The following is a 25274-nucleotide window of genomic DNA, read 5'->3' on the forward strand; positions in this document are numbered from 1 at the left end:
CTCTCTTCAGAAAAGTCGTCTCCATCCCTCCACAATATGGTTAGTCTTTTTCCGGCGTTCTCCCTGCACTGGGACTGCTATCTGGCCTGTATTAACTGCTTCTGGTCTGTAAGTGCCTCCTCCCCACCACCCCACAGACTGAGCCCCTGGTGGGCAGGGCCTGGGTCTGACCCGTGCTAGTGTCCCAAGCATGGGGAAATGTGCAAAGAGAACTGAGAGAGACTGCGTGCAAAGAAGGGCCGAGTTCTGGCAAGGGGTACAAAATCAGAGAGGGAGAGAGAAGGAAAGAGAGCCAGCTAAAGGGAGAAAGACACAGGGAGAAAGAAAAGTGCTGGAGAAGGGGGAGAGATACACCCAGGTTGGAGCCTGTATCCACACGGGCCAGGCAGTTGCGCTGGGCAGGAGCACCCTGCAGGCTGGTCGGCCTCGGGGGCTGTCACCTTCCCTTGGTGCTCAGCTCCTGCCATGGAGCTGGCAGACGGTTGGCTTCGGTCTTGGCAGAATTAATCTCAGAATAGCCAGATTCCAGCCAAATTTTGTTGAATGAATGAAGAAACAAGTGGAGGGGCTGGGGAAGGGCTGGAAGGGTGGGGTGGATGTAGGACCAAACTTTCCGGAGGCTCCAGGTGAGGCCTTTGGAATACAACGCTCAAAACTCATCTTGCCACTCTTGCCTTCTGCTCACAAGGTTTCATAGCCAGGCCGGGGGCTGCTACAGTGAGCACCCAGGCTCAGGGCACCTGGGAGGCCAGAAAGAGTTTAAGCACTTGCCCCTGCCCTTCATCCTCAGGGCCCCCTATTGGCCCTCCCAAGCTCCCCAGGGCAGTGGGCAGGATAGTCACCTGTGCAGAGCAAGAGGATAGCTGAGACCCAGCCCAGGTAGAAGGACCAGGAGAAGAAGGCCTGGATCTGGGGGTGTGGAGGCTGGTCCCACCGCTCACTGGTGTACACCGCCATGGCCACCGCCATGGAGAGGGCTGGGGGCAAGGACAAGAGAGATAGCTCAACCCTTTGGCAGGAATTCACTGACTCCCGATGCCCCAGTCCAGTCCAGAGTCCTTACCTGCAGCAAAGGCTGTGATGGTTGAGACAAGGGGGCCGTGGCCTGGGGTGGACAGTGAGGGGATGCAGGACAGGACCAGGAAGCTCACGGACACCAGGCCCCACAGGACAGCCAGAATGCTGAAGCTCTGCGTCACATGAATGTAGCCTGATCGGGAGAAGACCACTGAACACCCATCCCCGCTGGCAACCCCTCCGCAGGACACCCATTCCCCTTACCTGCTATGATGTCCCCATGCCCCGTTGGCCAGAGGCCCGAGTGAGCTGAGTGGGTGGGACCCACAGCCTCAAACCAGAAATCAGTGCTCAAAGCAATCAGGCAGGACATCAGACCCAGGAAGCCCACAAGCAGGGCCAGGGACCGGCAGCGCTCCATGGGGGTAAGCGCGGGGCTTCTGGGTCCTGGAGGAGGAAGAGGCTGTTGATCAGACTGTTGAATCTCAGAGGGAAGGAGGCTGTGGCCCCAGACTCCTGGGTCCTCAGAGCTCAACAAAGAGAGACCAGCAAGCAGTCGGGGCAGTGAGGGGTCCTGTGCTTTGTCAGATGAGGCTGGTTTGGTTTCACACAGTTCCCGGTAGCTGACTTTTCACATACCCTCCCTTCCTGGATTGCACAGGCAACGTCCTCCCTCCCCTCCCTGGGGTCCGGTTCCCCACTTAGTGTGTGGTGGGGGAGGGCACTGAGGGTGTCAGATCATCAGTGGTTTGGGTGGTGGTTTAGAACTGGCCTCTGTCACAGGTTCTACAGCTCCCACCCCTGGAACCTTCAACACCAAGTTGGGGCTTCCTGGAAGAGGTGAGAGAGAGAGAGGTTTGGGGGCCCTGAGGTGGGAGGAAGCCAATCAGGCTAGGGTGTGCGTTAAGTGGGAGGGGAGATGTGGCTGGAGGGGACAGTTGGCTATGTGTCATGCTTTCCTGTGGGTTCTGCAGTCTTCCATTTTGGAGGAGGAAGGCCCCAAGTCTAGGGTCTCTACTAAAGGAGGGAGCTTGGGAGTTAGAACTCCTGGGGCTTAAGGAGGAAGGAGCTGGGGGCCTGAACTGCAGGTCCTGAGGGTGGAAGAGGCAGGTGGGAGCTCAGAATCCTGGGCTGCAGTTTGGAGCATATGCCGAGGGCAGGTAAACAGCAGAGAATCACAATTCTGAAAGGTTTGCAGAGAGGCAGACATACCCACGTCCTCATCTGATAAAATGAGTTCAGTGGCATCTCTGCTTTGGTGGGGGCTCCAGCCTGGTGGCCTTTATCACCAGGATCGGGGGGCCTAGAGGGTGTTGGGAGACATAAGGATTTCAGTCCAGGGTTCTCCAGCCCCCCAAACGCTAGCCTCTTCCATTCACACCAACGTCAGGTCCTGGCAACACCTCACTTGCGAGCAGGTGTAAGGTGAAGGTACCACAGCCCAGGTAGAAGACCCAGGAAAACTTGGCCTCTGTGAAACAGGGTGATATGGTTAGGCTTTGTGTCCCTACCCAAATCTCATCTTGAATTGTATCCCCATAATCCCCACATGTCTAGGTAGAGACCAGGTGGAGGTAATTGAATCACGGGGCGGCTTCCCCCATGCTGTTCTTGTGATAGTGAGGTTTCACAAGATACAGTGGTTTTTCAAGGGGCTCTTCCTGCCTTGGCTTGGCACGTCTTCCTGCCACCCTGTGAAGATGGTGCCTTGCTTTCCCTTCACCTTCTGCCTTGATTGTAAGTTTCCTGAGGCCTCCCCAGCCATGTTGAACTGTGAATCAAATGAACCTCTTTCCTTTATAAATTACCAAGTCTCAGGCAGCTTTTGTTATTGCTGTTGTTGTTGTTGTTGTTTGAGATAGAGCCTCACTCCTGTCACCCAGGCTGGAGGGCAGTGGCAAAATCTCGGCTCATTGCAACCTCCGCTTCCTGGGTTCAAGCAGTTCTCCTGCCTCAGCCTCCCGAGTATCTGGGATTACAGGTGCCCACCACTACACCCAGCTAATTTTTGTATTTTTAGTAGATTTCAGGTTTAGTAGGTTTTTGGGTTTTTACCATGTTGGACAGGCTGGTCTTGAACTCCTGACCTCAGATGATTTGCCTGCCTTGGCCTCCCAAAGTGCTGGGATTACAGGCGTGAGCCATCACGCCCGGCCAGGCAGTTATTTATAGCAGTGTGAGAATAGACTAATACACAGAGAATAGTCTGGAAGAGGACCTCTGTCTTGAAGATCGACTGGGCCAGCAGTCCCAGAACAGCTGGCAATGCAATGTGTAGAATGGGAAATGACCTGGGAGGTTGGTTCCTCTCCTTTATTGGAGAGACTCCGATTGGCAGCCCCCATCCTTCACTCAGATCCGCACCACTCTGAGAACCAATTCATGAGCGCAGGCTCCCAGAGGTGGCAGAGGCCATGAGCAGGCCAGGTCTCCGGAAAAGCTTCCAGAAATCTGCCATGGTGTGCAGTGAGTAGCAGGTCAGAGCACGCAGCCTATCTGTAACCCTGACCCCCTCCCAAACCCAAAGCCATCCTTAACCCCAAACCCAACCCCATCCCCAAATTCAATATCAAGCCCAGTTCCAACCACAAATTCAACCCATCCCTATTCCCAAAGTTAACCCTATTCCCATTCCCGAATACAACTCCAAACCCAATCCCATCCCTATTTGTAATATCCACCCCAGTTCCAACCCCTAATTTAAGCCCATCCCCATCCTCAAATAGAACTCCATTCTCAGTCCCAACTTCACACTCAACCCCAGCCCCCAATTCGACCCCATCCCCAAACCTAATGTCATTCTAATTCCCAAACTCAACACCATCCTTATTCCCAGTTCCAACCCTTAATCCCCTCCTACCCTCAAATCTAACTCCATTCTCATTCTCATTCCCAAACCCTACCCCAATCCCTCTCCATTATTAACCCCAGACCCTACTCCAAACCCAACCCCATCCTCTTCCTGAAACTTGACCCTATTCTCATTCCCATCGCAACCCTTTTTTTGTTTTTTGAGATGGAGTCTCACTCTGTTGCCCAGGCTGGAGTACAGTAGCATGATCTTGGCTCACTGCAACCTCCGCTTCCTGGTTTTAAGCAATTCCTGTGCCTCAGCCTCCTGAGTAACTGGGGTTACGGACTGTGCACCACCACATCAGGCTAATTTTTTTTTTTTTTATTTTTAGTAGAGATGGGGTTTTGCCATATTGGCCAAACTGGTCTTGAACTCCTGACCTTAGGTGATCCACCTGTCTCATCCTCCCACAGTGCTGGGATTACAGGAGTGAGCTACTGCACCCGGCCACTGTCCTTTCATTCTTCTCTGCAACGTCTATAATTCATACGTAACTCTGCCCATTTTCATCCTCATTTCACCTCCAGGTCCAAGCCTGTACCTTGTGTCTCATCTCCCCATGTGGGTCCCACTACCACCACCATCACACCCATGCATGTGTGCACACACATAGATGACCTGTACCTGGCTCCGGTGAGTCTCTGCACATGTAGGTGTCACAGGCTGACCACAGGCCCAAGTTCTTGGTGCCCTCTGACACAGATACCACAAGCCAGCAAGAGCTGGTGAAGGTCATCTTTTTTTATTTTTCTTTTTTCTTTTTTTTTTTTTTTTGAGACGAAGTTTCACTCTTGTTGTTCAGGCTGGAGTGCAATGGCATGATCTGGGCTGACAGCAACCTCCGCCTCCCGGGTTCAAGCAATTCTTCTGCCTCAGCCTGCTGAGTAACTGGGATTACAGGCATGCGCCACCATGCCCGGCTAATTTTGTATTTTTAGTAGAGACAGGGTTTCTCCAAGTTGGTCAAGCTGATCTCAAACTCCCGACCTCAGGTGATCCATCTGCTTCAGCCTCCCAACGTGCTGGGATTACAGGCGTGAGCCACCGCACCAGGCCAGCCATGGCCATCTCTTAAGAGCACAAAGGCAAGGCAGCCTTGGCCTTGAAGACGGAATTGCTCACAGGACCTCCACCTGCTTTCTCAACCAGCTGTGGTCTGTGGTTGCCAGAGGAAAACCCCAGGCCTCCTTCTGAAGCTTTTCCTGAGAGCTCTGTGAAAGGAACATCTTGGGGCCCCCAAATTACTGAGCTAAAGGGAAAAGTCAGGCTGGGAATAGCTAGGGCAAACCTGCCTCTCATTCTATTCAAAGTCTCCCTCTGCTCACTGAGATAGATGCATAGCTGATTGCCTCCTTTGGAAAGACTTATCAGAAACTCAAAAGAGGCCAGTACAGCGGCTCACACCTGTAATCCCAGCACTTTAGGAGGCCTAGGCAGGTGGACCACCTGAGGTCATGAGTTTGAGACCAGCCAGGCCAGCATAGTGAAACCCCATCTCTTCTAAAAATACAAAAATTAGCCGGGTGTGGCAGTGCACGCCTGTAATCCCAGCTACTCAGGAGACTGAGGTAGGAGAATCACTTGAACACAGGAGGTGGAGGTTGCAGTAAACCGAGACTGTGCCACCGCACTCTAGCCTGGGCAATAGAGTTAGACTCCATCTAGGAAAAAAAAGAAACTCAAAAGAATGCAACGATTTGTCTCTCACCTACCTGTAACCTGGAAGCCCCCTCCCTGCTTTGAGTTGTCCCTACCTTTCTGGACGAAACAATGTACTTCTTTTTTTTTTTTTTTTTTTGAGGTGGAGTCTCGCTCTGTCGCCCAGGCTGGAGTGCAGTGGCCGGATCTCAGCTCACTGCAAGCTCCGCCTCCCGGGTTCAGGCCATTCTCCTGCCTCAGCCTCCCAAGTAGCTGGGACTACAGGCTCCCGCCACCTCTCCCGGCTAGTTTTTTTGTATTTTTTAGTAGAGACGGGGTTTCACCGTGTTAGCCAGGATGGTCTCGATCTCCTGACCTCGTGACCAATGTACTTCTTACATGTATTGATTGACATGTCATGTCTCCCTAGAATGTCTAGAACCAAACTGTGCCCCAACCACCCTGGGCACGTGTCGTCAGGACCTCCTGAGACTGTGTCACAGGTGCGCGTCCTCAACGTTGGCAGAATAAACTTTCTAAATTAACTGAGACCTGTCTCAGATTTTCGGGGTCCACAGCTCTTGTCACCTGCTTGGCCACGTGGTTTTCTTAGGTCTCTGTCAGTCTTGTCTAAGTACTGTCAGATTCTTTGAATCACCCCAGGTCTCTTCCAACTTTCTCCAGTCCCTTCCAACCTTTCCCAGACTTGAAAGCTCCACAGTAGCCCCCATCTGCCACGGAGGACCCAAAAAATTAGCTGAATGTGGTGGCGTGCGCCTGTAATTCCGGCTACTCGGGAGGCTGAGGCAAGAGAATCGCTTGAACCTGGGAGCTAGAGGTTGCAGTGAGCCAAGATTGCACCACTGCATTCCAGTCTGGGTGACAGAGCGAGACTCCGTCTCAAAAATAAATAATAAAATAAAAAAGACTAATGCTCAATTAACCTACGTTCTAATAAAGAAATGAATGCTAATGGTAAACAGTTATTATGGAAGGCATTATTATTTCTATGGAGGCTCACTCTAGTCATAATATTTAATGGCTATTATAATGATAAAAGGATATTAAATCTCAATATCATTAGAGTACCTCTCAATAAATAATACTTCATGTAAGTCAATAAACAGCACTATCAATTGGCCTGAATAAGTATTTATGGTTCAACAAATGTTCTTTTGAGTGATTACCATGTGCCAGGTGCTGTCTTTGAGGATTTACAGGAAACCAAAAGCAGACACAGGCCAGCTGAGGTGGCTCACACCTGTGATCCCAGCACTTTGGGAGGCCGAGGTGGGAGGATCACTTGAGACCAGTAGACAGAGACCAGTCTGGGCAACATAAGGAGACCCCATCTCTACAAAAAATTAAAAAATTACCCAGGCATAGTGGTGCATGCCTGTAGTCTTAGCTGCTCAGGAGGCTGAGGTGGGAGGCTCACTTGCGCCTGGGAGGTGGAGGCTGAAGTGAGGTGTGATCACGCTACTGCATTGTAGCCTGGGCAAGACTGAGACCCTGTCACAAAAAAAAAAAAAAAAAAGCCAACATTGAATCCAAAAGTTGTTGGCTTGAGTAGCTGGATAAAACTGGGGTTGTTGGTTGGGCATGGTGGCTCACGCCTGTAATCCCAGCACTTTCGGAGGCCGAGGTGGGTGGATCACGAGGTCTGGAGTTCGAGACTAGCCTGGTCAACATGGTGAAACCCCGTCTCTGCTAAAAATACAAAAATTAGCTGGGTGTGGTGGCAGACACCTGTAATCCCAGCTGCTTGGGAGGCTGAGGCAGGAGAATCACTTGAACCGGGGAGGGGAGGCGGAGGTTGCGATGAGCCGAGATCACGCCACTGCTCTCCAGCCTGGGCAACAGGGCAAGACTCCATTTCAAAAAATAAATAAATAAAATAAAAAATGTGGTTGTCATTTCCTAAGATGGGGAAGACCATGGGAGGAGCACATAGGGTGTGTGTGAGATCAGGAACTTATTTTTGGATATATGAGATTGGAGATGCCTCTTCAAGTGGAAATGTTGAGTAAGTAGGTTGAGTAGGTAAGTTGGAGTCCTGAGTCTGGAGTCATAATTATATCATTATTATTGCTACAGTAAGCCCCTATAAATATGATTACTACAATAAGGCTCGGCAAATATTTCTTTTTTTTTTTTTTTTTTTTTTGGAGACGGAGTCTTGCTCTGTTGCCCAGGCTGGAGTGCAGTGGCCTGATCTCAGCTCACTGCAAGCTCCGCCTCCCGGGTTTACGCCATTCTCCTGCCTCAGCCTCCCGAGTGGCTGGGACTACAGGCGCCTACCACCTCGCCTGGCTAGTTTTTTGTATTTTTTTAGTAGAGACGGGGTTTCACCGTGTTAGCCAGGATGGTCTCAATCTCCTGACCTCGTGATCCGCCCGTCTCGGCCTCCCAAAGTGCTGGGATTACAGGCTTGAGCCACCGCGCCCGGCCAGGCTCGGCAAATATTTCTATTTAAATAGGCCTCAATAAATTATTAGAGAAAGCTTCAATTGTCATTATGATTAGAGAAAGCCTCTATACATACAGTATTATTTTTATTTGAGGAGGCCCCAGTAAATATTATTTTAGGGAATAAACCTCTATAAACATAATATTTATTAGCATAGCTGTAGTAAATAGTCTCATTAGAATCAGCCTTGTGAAATAGTCTTACTATTTTATGATAGACATTAGTAAATCTAATGGCAGTTAGCAACCATTTATTTTCTTTTTCTTTTTCTTTTTTATTTTGAGACAGAGTCTTACTCTCGCTTAGGCTGGAGTGCAGTGGTGCGATCACAGCTCACTGCAACCTCCGTCTCCTCGGACTCCAGCGACCCTCCTGGGACAGGCACACACCAATATGCCCAGCTAACGTGTTTTTTTTACAGATGGGGTTTTCTCATGCTGCCTGGGGAACTCCTGGGCTTGAGCGATCCACCTGCCTTCGTTTTCCAAAGTGCTGGGATTGCAGGTGTGAGACACCGCACCCAGCCAGCATCAATTAATAGAATGAATTACTAATGAGTGAATGAAGAGAAGATCACGGTCATGAATAGTGTGTGAAGGGCAGGTTCCAGAGGTGAAGGCTCAGGGTTCTGGTGTTTCCTTTGAACGGACGCATCATGGGAGGAGAGAGGAGGCTGGAGAGAGTCAACTGGGGGTGGGGTGGGCAGGGAGTTTTTTCAGAGATCTTTTCATCTGTCCGATTATCCTACACACCCATTTTCTGGAAGTTGAATTGTGGTGAGCTCCTGGACAGGTACTGTTGATTGATCTCTGTTCCCCTCCCTGCAGAAACTGAGAAGGTTGGGCCTCCATAATACAGCACCCCTGGGCCGGGTGTGGTGGCTCACGCCTGTAATCCCAGCACTTCGGGAGGCAGAGGTGGGTGGATCACCTGAAGTCAGGAATTCTAGACCAGCCTGGCCAACATGGTGAAACCCCATCTCCACTAAAAATACAAAAATTAGCCAGGCGTGGTAGTGGGCCCCTGTAATCCCAGCTACTTGGGAAGCTGAGGCAGGAGAATCACTTGAACCCAGGAGGCAGAGGTTGCAGGTAGCTGAGATCACACCATTGCATTCCAGCCTGGGTGACAAGAGCGAAACTCCATCTCAAAACAATGACAAAAACAACGAGAAAAACACACAAAAAAGCACCTCTGCCCACACCCACCACCCTTACAGCTGTTTCTCCCCATCCCAGTCCCTCAAGGATTAACACTTTAGTAGTTTCACGTCAGTTTTATTAGACTTCAGAAAGTTACTCTAATGGATATTCCAATTTTCTAACAACCTGCCAGGCAGGTGGGGACTTGAGTCTTCTCAGCTCCCTCCCACAGGCCCCATTCTTCCTCCTTCCGGCCTAGGACCAGGAGTCAACCTCCCCCCGCAACCCAGAGTCCAGAACTGAGCCCCCTCATTCCCCTAGGAACCAGGATTTCAGGCCTCTAGACTCTCCTCCTCCTCTTCAGTGGCCTCGCTTTAACTTCCAGATGAAGTTAGGTGACACATTTGGGTTCAGCGGGGTGTAGACAGGCGCCGACATTCATGCACCCGGTAGGCACATATGTAGAAAATCCCTGCATGAGAAGTTCAAATTGACCCCCTTAAAACCCCCCAGCCCCATTTCCACCCCAAGAGAGTCCAACACTCTACTCTCTTTCTCCCTGGGTATCCACGACCCCAGACTCCATAGGCCTGGAGTCTTCCTCCTCACCCAGTGCTGGGGGACCCATGTGGGACACCCTATCATCCTCCACCCGATCTGCTGCCCACTCTGCCCCGGACACTGACCTTCCCACCCCTTGCCTCCAGTACCTGCGAAGAACGTCATGAGCACTGCCACCCAGCCCAAGATGTAGGACCAGGAAAAACGCCAGTCCCCAAAGCGGCGGCCCAGGAAGCTGATGGTGACTCCAGTGTAGACGGCCAAGGCCAACAAGACAAAAAGGGCTAAGGAGAGAGAGCGGGAGGATGCAGGTGAGACGAAAGGGCTAAGGAGAGAGAGCGGGAGGATGCAGGTGAGACGAAAGGGCTAAGGAGAGAGCGCGGGAGGATGCAGGTGAGACGAAAGGGCTAAGGAGAGAGAGCGGGAGGATGCAGGTGAGACGAAAGGGCTAAGGAGAGAGAGCGGGAGGATGCAGGTGAGACGAAAGGGCTAAGGAGAGAGAGCGGGAGGATGAGCGAGACGGAGGATGCAGGTGAGACGAAAGGGGCTAGGATGAGAAGAGGCGGGAGGAATGCAGGTGAGACGAAAGGGCTAAGGAGAGAGGCGCGGGAGGAGCAGGTGAGCCGAACGGGCTAAGGAGAGAGAGCGGGAGGGATGCAGGTGAGACGGAAAGGGCTAAGGAGAGAGAGCGGGAGGATGCAGGTGAGACGAAAGGGCTAAGGAGAGAGAGCGGGAGGATGCAGGTGAGACGAAAGGGCTAAGGAGAGAGAGCGGGAGGATGCAGGTGAGACGAAAGGGCTAAGGAGAGAGAGCGGGAGGATGCAGGTGAGACGAAAGGGCTAAGGAGAGAGAGCGGGAGGATGCAGGTGAGACGAAAGGGCTAAGGAGAGAGAGCGGGAGGGATGCAGGTGAGACGAAAGGGCTAAGGAGAGAGAGCGGGAGGATGCAGGTGAGACGAAAGGGCTAAGGAGAGAGAGCGGGAGGATGCAGGTGAGACGAAGGGCTAAGGAGAGAGAGCGGGAGGATGCAGGTGAGACGAAAGGGCTAAGGAGAGAGAGCGGGAGGATGCAGGTGAGACGAAAGGGCTAAGGAGAGAGAGCGGGAGGATGCAGGTGAGACGAAAGGGCTAAGGAGAGAGAGCGGGAGGATGCAGGTGAGACGAAAGGGCTAAGGAGAGAGAGCGGGAGGATGCAGGTGAGACGAAAGGGCTAAGGAGAGAGAGCGGGAGGATGCAGGTGAGACGAAAGGGCTAAGGAGAGAGCGGGAGGATGCAGGTGAGACGAAAGGGCTAAGGAGAGAGCGGGAGGATGCAGGTGAGACGAAAGGGCTAAGAGAGAGCGGGAGGATGCAGGTGAGACGAAAGGGCTAAGGAGAGAGCGCGGGAGGATGCAGGTGAGACGAAAGGGCTAAGGAGAGAGCGCGGGAGGATGCAGGTGAGACGAAAGGGCTAAGGAGAGAGCGCGGGAGGATGCAGGTGAGACGAAAGGGCTAAGGAGAGAGCGCGGGAGGATGCAGGTGAGACGAAAGGGCTAAGGAGAGAGGCGGGAGGATGCAGGTGAGACGAAAGGGCTAAGGAGAGAGAGCGGGAGGATGCAGGTGAGACGAAAGGGCTAAGGAGAGAGAGCGGGAGGATGCAGGTGAGACGAAAGGGCTAAGGAGAGAGAGCGGGAGGATGCAGGTGAGACGAAAGGGCTAAGGAGAGAGAGCGGGAGGATGCAGGTGAGACGAAAGGGCTAAGGAGAGAGCGCGGGAGGATGCAGGTGAGACGAAAGGGCTAAGGAGAGAGAGCGGGAGGATGCAGGTGAGACGAAAGGGCTAAGGAGAGAGCGCGGGAGGATGCAGGTGAGACGAAAGGGCTAAGGAGAGAGCGGGAGGATGCAGGTGAGACGAAAGGGCTAAGGAGAGAGAGCGGGAGGATGCAGGTGAGACGAAAGGGCTAAGGAGAGAGAGCGGGAGGATGCAGGTGAGACGAAAGGGCTAAGGAGAGAGAGCGGGAGGATGCAGGTGAGACGAAAGGGCTAAGGAGAGAGAGCGGGAGGATGCAGGTGAGACGAAAGGGCTAAGGAGAGAGAGCGGGAGGATGCAGGTGAGACGAAAGGGCTAAGGAGAGAGAGCGGGAGGATGCAGGTGAGACGAAAGGGCTAAGGAGAGAGAGCGGGAGGATGCAGGTGAGACGAAAGGGCTAAGGAGAGAGAGCGGGAGGATGCAGGTGAGACGAAAGGGCTAAGGAGAGAGAGCGGGAGGATGCAGGTGAGACGAAAGGGCTAAGGAGAGAGAGCGGGAGGATGCAGGTGAGACGAAAGGGCTAAGGAGAGAGAGCGGGAGGATGCAGGTGAGACGAAAGGGCTAAGGAGAGAGAGCGGGAGGATGCAGGTGAGACGAAAGGGCTAAGGAGAGAGAGCGGGAGGATGCAGGTGAGACGAAAGGGCTAAGGAGAGAGAGCGGGAGGATGCAGGTGAGACGAAAGGGCTAAGGAGAGAGAGCGGGAGGATGCAGGTGAGACGAAAGGGCTAAGGAGAGAGAGCGGGAGGATGCAGGTGAGACGAAAGGGCTAAGGAGAGAGAGCGGGAGGATGCAGGTGAGACGAAAGGGCTAAGGAGAGAGAGCGGGAGGATGCAGGTGAGACGAAAGGGCTAAGGAGAGAGAGCGGGAGGATGCAGGTGAGACGAAAGGGCTAAGGAGAGAGAGCGGGAGGATGCAGGTGAGACGAAAGGGCTAAGGAGAGAGAGCGGGAGGATGCAGGTGAGACGAAAGGGCTAAGGAGAGAGAGCGGGAGGATGCAGGTGAGACGAAAGGGCTAAGGAGAGAGAGCGGGAGGATGCAGGTGAGACGAAAGGGCTAAGGAGAGAGAGCGGGAGGATGCAGGTGAGACGAAAGGGCTAAGGAGAGAGAGCGGGAGGATGCAGGTGAGACGAAAGGGCTAAGGAGAGAGAGCGGGAGGATGCAGGTGAGACGAAAGGGCTAAGGAGAGAGAGCGGGAGGATGCAGGTGAGACGAAAGGGCTAAGGAGAGAGAGCGGGAGGATGCAGGTGAGACGAAAGGGCTAAGGAGAGAGAGCGGGAGGATGCAGGTGAGACGAAAGGGCTAAGGAGAGAGAGCGGGAGGATGCAGGTGAGACGAAAGGGCTAAGGAGAGAGAGCGGGAGGATGCAGGTGAGACGAAAGGGCTAAGGAGAGAGAGCGGGAGGATGCAGGTGAGACGAAAGGGCTAAGGAGAGAGCGCGGGAGGATGCAGGTGAGACGAAAGGGCTAAGGAGAGAGAGCGGGAGGATGCAGGTGAGACGAAAGGGCTAAGGAGAGAGCGCGGGAGGATGCAGGTGAGACGAAAGGGCTAAGGAGAGAGAGCGGGAGGATGCAGGTGAGACGAAAGGGCTAAGGAGAGAGCGCGGGAGGATGCAGGTGAGACGAAAGGGCTAAGGAGAGAGAGCGGGAGGATGCAGGTGAGACGAAAGGGCTAAGGAGAGAGCGCGGGAGGATGCAGGTGAGACGAAAGGGCTAAGGAGAGAGAGCGGGAGGATGCAGGTGAGACGAAAGGGCTAAGGAGAGAGAGCGGGAGGATGCAGGTGAGACGAAAGGGCTAAGGAGAGAGAGCGGGAGGATGCAGGTGAGACGAAAGGGCTAAGGAGAGAGAGCGGGAGGATGCAGGTGAGACGAAAGGGCTAAGGAGAGAGCGCGGGAGGATGCAGGTGAGACGAAAGGGCTAAGGAGAGAGAGCGGGAGGATGCAGGTGAGACGAAAGGGCTAAGGAGAGAGCGCGGGAGGATGCAGGTGAGACGAAAGGGCTAAGGAGAGAGAGCGGGAGGATGCAGGTGAGACGAAAGGGCTAAGGAGAGAGAGCGGGAGGATGCAGGTGAGACGAAAGGGCTAAGGAGAGAGAGCGGGAGGATGCAGGTGAGACGAAAGGGCTAAGGAGAGAGAGCGGGAGGATGCAGGTGAGACGAAAGGGCTAAGGAGAGAGAGCGGGAGGATGCAGGTGAGACGAAAGGGCTAAGGAGAGAGAGCGGGAGGATGCAGGTGAGACGAAAGGGCTAAGGAGAGAGAGCGGGAGGATGCAGGTGAGACGAAAGGGCTAAGGAGAGAGAGCGGGAGGATGCAGGTGAGACGAAAGGGCTAAGGAGAGAGAGCGGGAGGATGCAGGTGAGACGAAAGGGCTAAGGAGAGAGAGCGGGAGGATGCAGGTGAGACGAAAGGGCTAAGGAGAGAGAGCGGGAGGATGCAGGTGAGACGAAAGGGCTAAGGAGAGAGCGGGAGGATGCAGGTGAGACGAAAGGGCTAAGGAGAGAGCGCGGGAGGATGCAGGTGAGACGAAAGGGCTAAGGAGAGAGCGGGAGGATGCAGGTGAGACGAAAGGGCTAAGGAGAGAGAGCGGGAGGATGCAGGTGAGACGAAAGGGCTAAGGAGAGAGCGGGAGGATGCAGGTGAGACGAAAGGGCTAAGGAGAGAGCGCGGGAGGATGCAGGTGACGAAAGGGCTAAGGAGAGAGCGGGAGGATGCAGGTGAGACGAAAGGGCTAAGGAGAGAGCGGGAGGATGCAGGTGAGACGAAAGGGCTAAGGAGAGAGACGGGAGGATGCAGGTGAGACGAAAGGGCTAAGGAGAGAGAGCGGGAGGATGCAGGTGAGACGAAAGGGCTAAGGAGAGAGAGCGGGAGGGGGCAGGTGAGACGAAAGGGCTAAGGAGAGAGAGCGGGAGGATGCAGGTGAGACGAAAGGGCTAAGGAGAGAGAGCGGGAGGATGCAGGTGAGACGAAAGGGCTAAGGAGAGAGAGCGGGAGGATGCAGGTGAGACGAAAGGGCTAAGGAGAGAGAGCGGGAGGATGCAGGTGAGACGAAAGGGCTAAGGAGAGAGAGCGGGAGGATGCAGGTGAGACGAAAGGGCTAAGGAGAGAGAGCGGGAGGATGCAGGTGAGACGAAAGGGCTAAGGAGAGAGAGCGGGAGGATGCAGGTGAGACGAAAGGGCTAAGGAGAGAGAGCGGGAGGATGCAGGTGAGACGAAAGGGCTAAGGAGAGAGAGCGGGAGGATGCAGGTGAGACGAAAGGGCTAAGGAGAGAGAGCGGGAGGATGCAGGTGAGACGAAAGGGCTAAGGAGAGAGAGCGGGAGGATGCAGGTGAGACGAAAGGGCTAAGAGAGGCGGGAGGATGCAGGTGAGACGAAAGGGCTAAGGAGAGAGAGCGGGAGGATGCAGGTGAGACGAAAGGGCTAAGGAGAGAGAGCGGGAGGATGCAGGTGAGACGAAAGGGCTAAGGAGAGAGAGCGGGAGGATGCAGGTGAGACGAAAGGGCTAAGGAGAGAGAGCGGGAGGATGCAGGTGAGACGAAAGGGCTAAGGAGAGAGAGCGGGAGGATGCAGGTGAGACGAAAGGGCTAAGGAGAGAGAGCGGGAGGATGCAGGTGAGACGAAAGGGCTAAGGAGAGAGAGCGGGAGGATGCAGGTGAGACGAAAGGGCTAAGGAGAGAGAGCGGGAGGATGCAGGTGAGACGAAAGGGCTAAGGAGAGAGAGCGGGAGGATGCAGGTGAGACGAAAGGGCTAAGGAGAGAGAGCGGGAGGATGCAGGTGAGACGAAAGGGCTAAGGAGAGAGAGCGGGAGGATGCAGGTGAGACGAAAGGGCTAAGGAGAGAGAGCGGGAGGATGCAGGTGAGACGAAAGGGCTAAGGAGAGAGAGCGGGAGGATGCAGGTGAGACGAAAGGGCTAAGGAGAGAGAGCGGGAGGATGCAGGTGAGACGAAAGGGCTAAGGAGAGAGAGCGGGGAGGATGCAGGGAGACGAAAGGGCTAAGAGAGAGAGCGGGAGGATGCAGGTGAGACGAAGGGCTAAGGAGAGAGAGCGGGGAGATGCAGGTGGAGACGAAAGGGCTAAGGAGAGGAGAGCGGGAGGATGCAGGTGAGACGAAAGGGCTAAGGAGAGAGAGCGGGAAGGATGGCATGTGAGACGAAGGGCAAGAGAGAGAGCGGGGAGGAATGGGCAGGTGAGACGAAAGGGCTAAGGAGAGAGAGCGGGAGGATGCAGGGTAGAACGAAGGAGCTAAGGAGAGAGAGCGGGAGGATGCAGGTTGAGACGAAAGGGCTAAGTAGAGAGAGCGGAGGATGCGGTGAGACGAAAGGGCTAAGGAGAGAGAGCGGGACGGAATGCAATGTGAGACGAAAGGGCTAAGGAGAGAGAAGACGGGAGGATGCAGGTGAGACGAAAGGGCTAAGGAGAGAGAGCCGGGAGGATGCAGGTGAGACGAAAAGGGCTAAGGAGAGAGAGCGGGAGGATTGCAGGTGAGACGAAAAGGGCGAAGGAGAGAGAGCGGGAAGTGATGCAGGTGAGACGAAAGGGCTAAGGAAGAGAGAGCGGGAGGATGCAGGTGAGACGAAAGGGCTAAGGAGAGAGAGCGGGAGGATGCAGGTGAGACGAAAGGGCTAAGGAGAGAGAGCGGGAGGATGCAGGTGAGACGAAAGGGCTAAGGAGAGAGAGCGGGAGGATGCAGGTGAGACGAAAGGGCTAAGGAGAGAGAGCGGGAGGATGCAGGTGAGACGAAAGGGCTAAGGAGAGAGAGCGGGAGGATGCAGGTGAGACGAAAGGGCTAAGGAGAGAGAGCGGGAGGATGCAGGTGAGACGAAAGGGCTAAGGAGAGAGAGCGGGAGGATGCAGGTGAGACGAAAGGGCTAAGGAGAGAGAGCGGGAGGATGCAGGTGAGACGAAAGGGCTAAGGAGAGAGAGCGGGAGGATGCAGGTGAGACGAAAGGGCTAAGGAGAGAGAGCGGGAGGATGCAGGTGAGACGAAAGGGCTAAGGAGAGAGAGCGGGAGGATGCAGGTGAGACGAAAGGGCTAAGGAGAGAGAGCGGGAGGATGCAGGTGAGACGAAAGGGCTAAGGAGAGAGAGCGGGAGGATGCAGGTGAGACGAAAGGGCTAAGGAGAGAGAGCGGGAGGATGCAGGTGAGACGAAAGGGCTAAGGAGAGAGCGCGGGAGGATGCAGGTGAGACGAAAGGCTAAGGAGAGAGCGCGGGAGGATGCAGGTGAGACGAAAGGGCTAAGGAGAGAGCGCGGGAGGATGCAGGTGAGACGAAGGGCTAAGGAGGTAGAGCGCGGGAGGATGCAGGTGAGACGAAAGGGCTAAGGAGAGAGCGCGGGAGGATGCAGGTGAGACGAAAGGGCTAAGGAGAGAGCGCGGGAGGATGCAGGTGAGACGAAAGGGCTAAGGAGAGAGCGCGGGAGGATGCAGGTGAGACGAAAGGGCTAAGGAGAGAGCGCGGGAGGATGCAGGTGAGACGAAAGGGCTAAGGAGAGAGCGCGGGAGGATGCAGGTGAGACGAAAGGGCTAAGGAGAGAGCGCGGGAGGATGCAGGTGAGACGAAAGGGCTAAGGAGAGAGAGCGGGAGGATGCAGGTGAGACGAAAGGGCTAAGGAGAGAGAGCGGGAGGATGCAGGTGAGACGAAAGGGCTAAGGAGAGAGAGCGGGAGGATGCAGGTGAGACGAAAGGGCTAAGGAGAGAGAGCGGGAGGATGCAGGTGAGACGAAAGGGCTAAGGAGAGAGAGCGGGAGGATGCAGGTGAGACGAAAGGGCTAAGGAGAGAGAGCGGGAGGATGCAGGTGAGACGAAAGGGCTAAGGAGAGAGAGCGGGAGGATGCAGGTGAGACGAAAGGGCTAAGGAGAGAGAGCGGGAGGATGCAGGTGAGACGAAAGGGCTAAGGAGAGAGAGCGGGAGGATGCAGGTGAGACGAAAGGGCTAAGGAGAGAGAGCGGGAGGATGCAGGTGAGACGAAAGGGCTAAGGAGAGAGAGCGGGAGGATGCAGGTGAGACGAAAGGGCTAAGGAGAGAGAGCGGGAGGATGCAGGTGAGACGAAAGGGCTAAGGAGAGAGAGCGGGAGGATGCAGGTGAGACGAAAGGGCTAAGGAGAGAGAGCGGGAGGATGCAGGTGAGACGAAAGGGCTAAGGAGAGAGAGCGGGAGGATGCAGGTGAGACGAAAGGGCTAAGGAGAGAGAGCGGGAGGATGCAGGTGAGACGAAAGGGCTAAGGAGAGAGAGCGGGAGGATGCAGGTGAGACGAAAGGGCTAAGGAGAGAGAGCGGGAGGATGCAGGTGAGACGAAAGGGCTAAGGAGAGAGAGCGGGAGGATGCAGGTGAGACGAAAGGGCTAAGGAGAGAGAGCGGGAGGATGCAGGTGAGACGAAAGGGCTAAGGAGAGAGAGCGGGAGGATGCAGGTGAGACGAAAGGGCTAAGGAGAGAGAGCGGGAGGATGCAGGTGAGACGAAAGGGCTAAGGAGAGAGAGCGGGAGGATGCAGGTGAGACGAAAGGGCTAAGGAGAGAGAGCGGGAGGATGCAGGTGAGACTAAAGGGCTAAGGAGAGAGAGCGGGAGGATGCAGGTGAGACTAAAGGGCTAAGGAGAGAGAGCGGGAGGATGCAGGTGAGACTAAGGCTGGGTGTGGTTTTGGAGATGGGCAGAGAGCTGATGATGGGGGTGGAAACTAAGATTGGGAAAAGGGGTGGAAGTGGGTTGGGGGTGGGGATAAGAGTGAGGATGGGAGTTGAGCTGAAATTAGGGGTAAAGATGATTGGGGGATAGGTTTGGGATGGGGTTGGACGTGGTTGTGCTTTATAATGTAACTGCCATTGTCTTTGGTTCCTGGAAGGGAGAATCAATATTTGGAACTTCCTGAGTAATAGGAGGGTCTTTGTTATTCTTGAGCCTCTTGGGCCCAATCTGAGTTTATGGATTTGAGGTGAGATTACTCAGGGTTGGGTGTAGTTGTCAGAAAGACCAACCAGGCCAGGCACAGTGACTCAGGCCTGTCATCCCAGCACTTTGGGAGGCTGAGTCAGGTGGATCACTTGAGGTCAGGAGTTCAAGACCAGCCCAGCCAACATGGTGAAACTCCATCTCTACTACAAATACACACACAAAAAATAATAATAATTAGCTGGGTGTGGTGGTGTGCACCTGTAATCCCAGCTACTCAGGAGGCTAAGGCAGGAGAATCACTTGAACCCGGGAGGGGAGGTGGAGGTTGCAGTGAGCTGAGATTGAGCAACTACACTCCAGCCTTGGGGACAGAGCGAGACTCCATCTCAAAAAAGGAAAAAAAAAAAAAAAAGAAAGACCAACCATGATATTAGAGGGTTGGGGCTCTGAACAACTTCATATCGGGGAAGAAAGGAAGCTGGAAACTGAGTTCCATCAATGGTCAACGATTCAATCAGTCATGCCTATTTAACAAGACTCCAATGAAACCTCTGGACACTGAAGCTCAATGGCGCTCCCTATTGGTGAAAACATCTGTGTGCTGGGAGGGTGACCCCTGGCTCCACAGGAAGAAGGCTTGGAAGCTCTGCATTTTGGGCTCTCCTCGACTCTGCCCTGTGTCTCTTCATTTGCTTGGGCCTGAGTTGTGTCCTCTATAAGGAAACTGTAACTGTAAGTATAGCACTTTCCTGCATTCTGTGACTTATTCCAGCAAATTTTTGAATCTGAGTGGGTCTTGGGAACCTCCTAATTTGTAGCCAGTGGATCAAAAGCATGGGTTGCCCAGGCACCCTGCTTGCAGCTTGTAGCTGAGGTAGAGGCAGTCTTGCTAAGGACTGTGGTCTTAACCTGTGGAGTCAAACACAAATTTTAGGTGATTAGTGCCAGAACTGAATTGTAGTACACCAGCTAGTGTCAGAATAGACCGGAACTAGAAATAGTCATGAGGTTGGTTTTGGGTGTGGGGATGGGATTAGGGTGGGGTGGGGTTGAGTGTGAGGAGGAGTAAGGGGTGAGAACGGTGTTGAGGGATGGGGACAGATTGGGGTTTGAGATGACAGCGAGGAGAGGAGTAGGGAGAGGGCAGGCTTACTCACTTGAGGCAAAAAACATGATGCCAGCAGAGAAGGGCCGGGAGATGCGGGAGAAGGTGGGCTGATGAGTGAAGGCCATGATGCCCATGATGATGCCGGAGGTGGCGCATAGGGCAGACAGGATCATGAAGGCCCGGGTGGCATTCCAGTATGCTGTGGGAGCACCCCATGGTCACTCCCACGCCTCCCCTGCTCTAAGTGAGAGATGCTGCTACCTCTGAGATGAAAATGCTTTGCCCCTTTCCATATCCCTAACCCAGCTCATCCTTCCCTTCTTTGCAAATGCCCTCTTCTTCACCTGGCAAACTCCTACTCATCCTGCAAAGCCTATCTCCCATGACCCCTCCTCTAGGAAGCATCTCCCCACCCCTCAGTCATCATCTTTACCCACAGCTAAGGGTTGTGACTCTCTTTGTCTGTCTCCCCCTCCAGCCTGATTGCTCCTTGAGGACAGGCAATGGGTTGGTTCTGTGTCATAAACACCCCCACTACACATTTGGTTTGCATTCTGGCCTCGGGAAATGTTTGTTGAATGAATGAATGAATGCTGATTGCCTATATTTTCCTGCTAATTACTATTCTCTCTCACATTTCTTTCATTTTTTTTCTTTTTCTTTTCTTTTTTTTTTTTTTTTTTTTTTTGAGACTGAGTCTTCCTCTGTCACCCAGGCTGAAGTGCAGTGGCACAATCTCAGCTCCCTGTAGCCTCCGCCTCCGGGGTTCAAACAATTCTCTTGCCTCAGGGTCCTAACTATCTGGGACTACAGGTGCACACTACCACGCCTGGATAAGTTTTGTATTTTTATTAGAGATGGGGTTTTGCCATGTTGGCCAAGCTGGTCTCGAACTCCTGGCCTCAAGTGATCCACCTGCCTTGGCCTCCCAAAGTGCTGAGATTACAGGCGTGAGGCGCTGCACCCAGCCTACTCTTTCATTTCTTTTATACTACTTGCTTATATCTGAAAATGTCCTATTTACTTGTTTTTAACTCATTTATAATGTCTGTCTCTCCTCAGTAAATCCTTAGCTCTGCAAGGACAAGGGCCTTGCTGTCTCATTCACCACTGGGTCCCCAGCACCTAGCACCTGGTGCATAATAGGTGCTTGATAAATGCGTGAAATGAATGAGTGTTGAGCACTGGGGCCATTCTTCTCTTGTGCTTTGCCCAGTGCTGGCCCCTCAGGAAATGCTGTGGGAAAGATAATAATAATCTCTTCCTCCTTTGGCAATAGCTAACTATGCGCCAGGCTCACTACCCAGGTGTGATGTTATTTGTTCCTCCAGAGTCCTATTCTATAAGTACCATTTTTATTCTTATTTTTCAAGTGAAGAAATGGAGACCCAGAGAGGTAAAGTGACTTGCCCGAGGTTTCATAATTAGAAACAGGGCTGGAGTCGGAATCCAAGCTCCAAGGCCCGCGCTCCTAACTGCTTGGCTGTTCTGTCTCCTGGAGCACCCAGGAAAATGGTATACCTCAAACCTTGCATCTTGCCGTTGAATAGTAAAAAGTCTAGGATCTTTGTAAAACCCAGTCTTTTGTCTTGTAGAAGCCTCAGTGAGAGAAATTCCTGACAGGTTCTCCATGGATATTTTTATGGGTTGAGTTATATCTTTCTGCCACTCTCCAAATTTTTATGTTGAAATTGTGACTAGCGCCTTAGAATGGTACCTTATTTGGCAATAGAGTCTTTGCAAATATAATTAGTTATGAAGAGATCACGCTAGAGTAGGGTGAGACTCTAATCCAAAGACTGGGCTGGGCCTGGTGGCTCCTGCCCAGTGTAATCCCAGCACTTTGGGAGGCCAAGGCAGGTGGATCACCTAAGGTCGGGAGTTTGAGACCAGCCTGGTCAACATGGTGAAACCCTGTCTCTACTAAAAATACAAAAATTAGCCAGGCGTGGTGGTGGGCGCCTGTAATCCCAGCTACTCGGGAGGCTGAGGCAGGAAAGTCACTTGAACCCGGGAGGTGGAGGTTGCAGTGAGCCAAGATCATGCCACTGCCCTCCAGCCTGGGCGGCAGAACAAGACTCCATCTCAAAAACAAAACAAAACATAAAACAAAGACTGCCGTCCTTATAAAAAGAGGAATCTGGACACAAGACACGCTTTCAGGAAAAATGCCATGCGTGAGGGAGGCAAAAATTGGAGTAATGCATCTCCAAACCAAGGAACACCAAAGATTCCCAGAAAATCACCAGAAGCCAGGGAGGGAGGGAGATGGAACAGATTCTTCCTCACAGCCCTCAGAAAGAAGTGATTTGACCCACATCTTCATCTAGGCCTCAGTACTGTGAGACAACACGTTGCTCTTGTTCAAGCCACCTGGTGTGTGGGACTTTGTTACGGCACCCCTAGCACACTAATTCAGGCCGGTCACAGGGTCTCAGACCTGGAATCCTAGCACTTTAGGAGGCTAAGGCAGGAGGATTGCTTGAAGCCAGGAGGGTTTCTTTTTAAGTATTTCTTGTATCTTCTTCTTATTTTTTGAGACAGGGTCTTGCTCTGTCACCCAGGCTGGAGTGCAGTGGCTCCATCTTAGCTCACTACAGTCTCGAACTTCTGGGCTCAAGTGATCTTCCCACTTCAGCCTTCTGAGCAGCTGGGGCCAGGGGAGCACACCACCATGCCCAGCTAATTTTTTATTTTTTGTTGAGATGGGGTCTCCCTACGTTGCACAGGCTGGTCTCAAACTCCTGGGCTCAAGTGATCCTCCTACCTTAGCTCCCGAAGTGCTGGGATTACAGGCTGAGCCACCCTGTCCATCTGAAGCCGGGAGTTTGAAACAAGCCCGGGCAATACAGCCAGATGCTCTCTCTACAAAAATCAAGTCAAATGAAATAATGAGGCTGAGTGTGGTGGCTCACAGCTGTAATCCCAGCACTTTGGAAGACCAAGGCGAGTGGATCACCTGAGGTCAGGAGGAGTTCAAGACCAGCCTGGCCAACATGGTGAAACCCTGTCTCTTACCAAAAATACCAAAATTAGCCAGGCATGGTTGTGGGGGCCTATGATCCCAGCTACTTGGGAGGCTGAGGCAAGGAGAATTGCTTGAACCCAGGAGGCAGAGGTTGCAGTGAGCCAAGATAGCGCCATTACCAGAGCGAGAGTCTGTCTCAAACAAGACAAAACAAAAACAGACAAACAAAAAACCCGAAGACCTTCACCAAGCCTCCCTGTCTCCTGCATCCCTGGCAGAGAAAAGACAGAGAGGCGGCTCAGGGCCGTCCCTCGGGGAATTCCCAGCCTGAAGCAGGAGAAATCTAGAAGTGTCACAGATGAGACAGCCAGAAATGAGAAGGATGTGTGGAGTCAGGCAGATGGGACTCTGAAGCTGCTGGCCCAAGGCAAATCTTTCCATTTCTCCCTGCCTCAGTCTACCCCTCCAGCAAACAGGCATCGTCCTGCCTCTCTCTCAGGGCTGGCCCAGGGAGAAATGGGTGGGCGTGCCTGTCACGTCCAGCACTCAGTGGGGCTTAGCTCTTCCTCTCAACTACTCAAGAGGATGTTTGAATTTTGAGGTCACATCTCATGTCTCACTCTTACATACAATTGAACTGCCCTTACATGTAAAGTGCTTAGAATAGCACATAGGGCATAGTAAGCACTCAATTAATGCCAGGTATGATTAATACTATTACTAGTAGTAATACACAATATATTATATAGTATTAATTAATTTTCATTTATTTATTTATTTTTCCGACAGAGCCTTTGTTTGTCGTCCAGGCTGGAGTGTAGTGGCACTTTCTGGGCCCACTGCAATCTCCACCTCTCGGGTTCAAGCGATTCTCCTGCCTCAGCCTCCTGAGTAGCTGGGATTACAGGCGTGCACCACCATGCCTGGCTAATTTTTGTATTTTTAGTAGAGACCGGGTTTCACCTCTTTTGCCAGGCTAATCTCGAACTCCTGACCTCAGGTGATCCACCCACCTCGGCCTCCTAAAGTACTGGAATTACAGGTGTGAGCCACCACACCAGGCCAAATTTATTAATATATTATATAATAAATGTGCAATATAATATTCTCTACTTTATATGTTTATTATAATATATTGTATAATATATACACTATTAATTTATTATATGTAACATAATATATACTATTTATTAGATAATGAATGTGTAATATAATGCATTTTACATCGTATATACAATATATTATATGTGCATTATTTATTATATAATATGTAGCATATTATATACAATATATTATGTATTAGTAATTTATTATATAATAGAGGTACATGTATAATACCCTATATTGTATATTAATTTTTTAATGTATATATGTAGTTACATATATTATACATAAGTTATATGTAATAATATAAATTACGTATATTATACATAATGTAGTATATACTAAATATAGATATTATGCAGCATGCACTATACTATATATCTCTATGTATCTCTCTATCTATGGCCTGGTACATTATAAGTAGGCAAAAATACTTTATGCTACATTATGCAGTATTTAGCAAATTCAGGGCCCATATATCTTCTGTATCCCCCAGTACCTAACATAGTTCTTGGTCCATAGCAGATATTTAGAAAATGCTGTTTTGTGACACTAGCCCCAGTTGCTGTGCATGACACCTTTGAGGCGTCAGGAAATGCCACCTCTCCCAACTTAACCTGCAAACCAGCACCCCGTGTAACTGCAGCTAGAAAGCAACCCTGCAGTACCAGTTCTGCCCCCTCCGTGTGAGTGACCTTGGGTTGCTCCCTTTCCCTCTTTGAGCCGCAGAGTTCTCCATCTGGAATACAGGTGTCCTTGGGCCCCGAGGTCCGCCCTGCTCTTTCCCCAGGCACGGCCCGGACCCTGGCCGGGGGGCTCACCGATGCTGTCTGTCTGCAGGTAGCACTTGCTGCCCAGGCAGTACCGCCACAGGCCCTGGTGGGCGAAGGACCCTGACAGCCGGTACTGCATCCAGTGGTCTGTTGCCGTGGCCACCACCAGCAGGATGGTCCCCACCCAGGCACAGAACAGGCCACCACCCATGAAGCTGTACATGGTGATCTGCGGGGAAGGGGAGAGATGGGGTTGGGAGCTAGATTCCTGGGACTTGATGGAGGAAGGGAACTGGGGGAAGAGAGGGCTCAGGAGTGGGATGCCAGGTGCTTGGGAGAAGGAGATGGAGACCTAGACGCCTGGGTCCTGGGGAAGGAAGGGACTGGGGGCCCGGACTCCTGGGTCTGAGGGAGGAGAATGGTAGGGATCCTGGAAAGACGACAGGGAGGAGGGGCTGGGTTCTTGGAGCCTGGCGTCCTGGGGAAGAGAAGGCCGGGGACCTGGACTTCCAGGTTCTGAGCAAAGAGTAGCTTGGAGGCCTAGATTCCTGAGTCCTAGGTGAGGAGGGGCCCAGGGGCCTGGATTCCTGGGTGCTGGGTAAGGAAGGGGCTAGGGGCCAGGGGGTGGACACCAGGTCCTGGGAGAAGGAGGAGCTGGGACCCTAGACTCCTGGGACTTGGGGAAAAGGGGGCTACGGGTCCCATGCTTGGTGCCTACCTGAGTGGCAGAGCCTGCCCGAGCCCTCCTTCTGCCACGGCCCCTCTGTGCAGACTGAGCTGAGCCTGGTCACTGGCCTCTTGGCCCCCATAGGTTCCCCAAATCCCTTAAGCCTCCCTACACAATGGTCCTACGATCCAGCAGCTTCCAGCAATCAGAAATGCAGCGGTGGCAGAGGCCTCAAATGGAATTTGCTGAAGCAGGCATCCAGGGGACTCCCTACCCCCAGCCCCTGCTCACTGACCTC

The 25274-nt window shown here is 52.8% G+C and overlaps 2 protein-coding genes across 3 annotated transcripts; both read right to left on the bottom strand.

The window, feature by feature from the left end:
- Positions 1-519: 519 nt before the first annotated feature.
- On the bottom strand, positions 520-1640 carry NKG7 (natural killer cell granule protein 7). Its single transcript, XM_010369604.2, has 4 exons — positions 1282-1640; positions 1064-1210; positions 843-977; positions 520-740 (listed from the first exon to the last, which is right to left on the bottom strand). Exons 1-4 carry the CDS (start codon positions 1436-1438, stop codon positions 682-684), a joined length of 498 nt encoding a protein of 165 aa, XP_010367906.1. The 5' UTR covers positions 1439-1640; the 3' UTR covers positions 520-681.
- Positions 1641-9240: 7600 nt separating this feature from the next.
- On the bottom strand, positions 9241-25077 carry LIM2 (lens intrinsic membrane protein 2). 2 transcript variants are annotated; one of them, XM_010369606.2, is made up of 5 exons: positions 25028-25077; positions 24358-24538; positions 19514-19663; positions 9832-9966; positions 9241-9593 (listed from the first exon to the last, which is right to left on the bottom strand). In XM_010369606.2, the coding sequence occupies exons 2-5, from the start codon at positions 24530-24532 to the stop codon at positions 9532-9534; spliced, it is 522 nt and encodes a 173-aa protein (XP_010367908.1). In that variant the 5' UTR covers positions 24533-24538; positions 25028-25077; the 3' UTR covers positions 9241-9531. The 2 variants fall into 2 exon arrangements, with proteins under 2 accessions (XP_010367908.1, XP_010367907.1); XM_010369605.2 differs by having other exon boundaries at positions 24232-24538.
- Between the last annotated feature and the right edge of the window lie 197 nt (positions 25078-25274).

This window comes from Rhinopithecus roxellana, chromosome 12, assembly GCF_007565055.1.
Source record: "Rhinopithecus roxellana isolate Shanxi Qingling chromosome 12, ASM756505v1, whole genome shotgun sequence".
NCBI lineage: Eukaryota > Metazoa > Chordata > Mammalia > Primates > Cercopithecidae > Rhinopithecus > Rhinopithecus roxellana.

Excerpts from the sequence above, each read along its gene's own strand:
- NKG7 (XM_010369604.2), bottom strand. The coding sequence starts at position 1,438 with ATGGAGCGCTGCCGGTCCCTGGCCCTGCTTGTGGGCTTCCTGGGTCTG. Across the intron at positions 1,211-1,281 it reads GCATGGGGACATCATAGCAG|GCTACATTCATGTGACGCAG; the intron begins GTAAGGGGAATG and ends TCTCCCGATCAG. Across the intron at positions 978-1,063 it reads CATCACAGCCTTTGCTGCAG|CCCTCTCCATGGCGGTGGCC; the intron begins GTAAGGACTCTG and ends CCTTGCCCCCAG.
- LIM2 (XM_010369605.2), bottom strand. The coding sequence starts at position 24,532 with ATGTACAGCTTCATGGGTGGTGGCCTGTTCTGTGCCTGGGTGGGGACC. Across the intron at positions 19,664-24,231 it reads GGGAAAGGGAGCAACCCAAG|CATACTGGAATGCCACCCGG; the intron begins GTCACTCACACG and ends GTGCTCCCACAG. Across the intron at positions 9,594-9,831 it reads GCTCATGACGTTCTTCGCAG|GGATTTTCTACATATGTGCC; the intron begins GTACTGGAGGCA and ends CTTCTCATGCAG.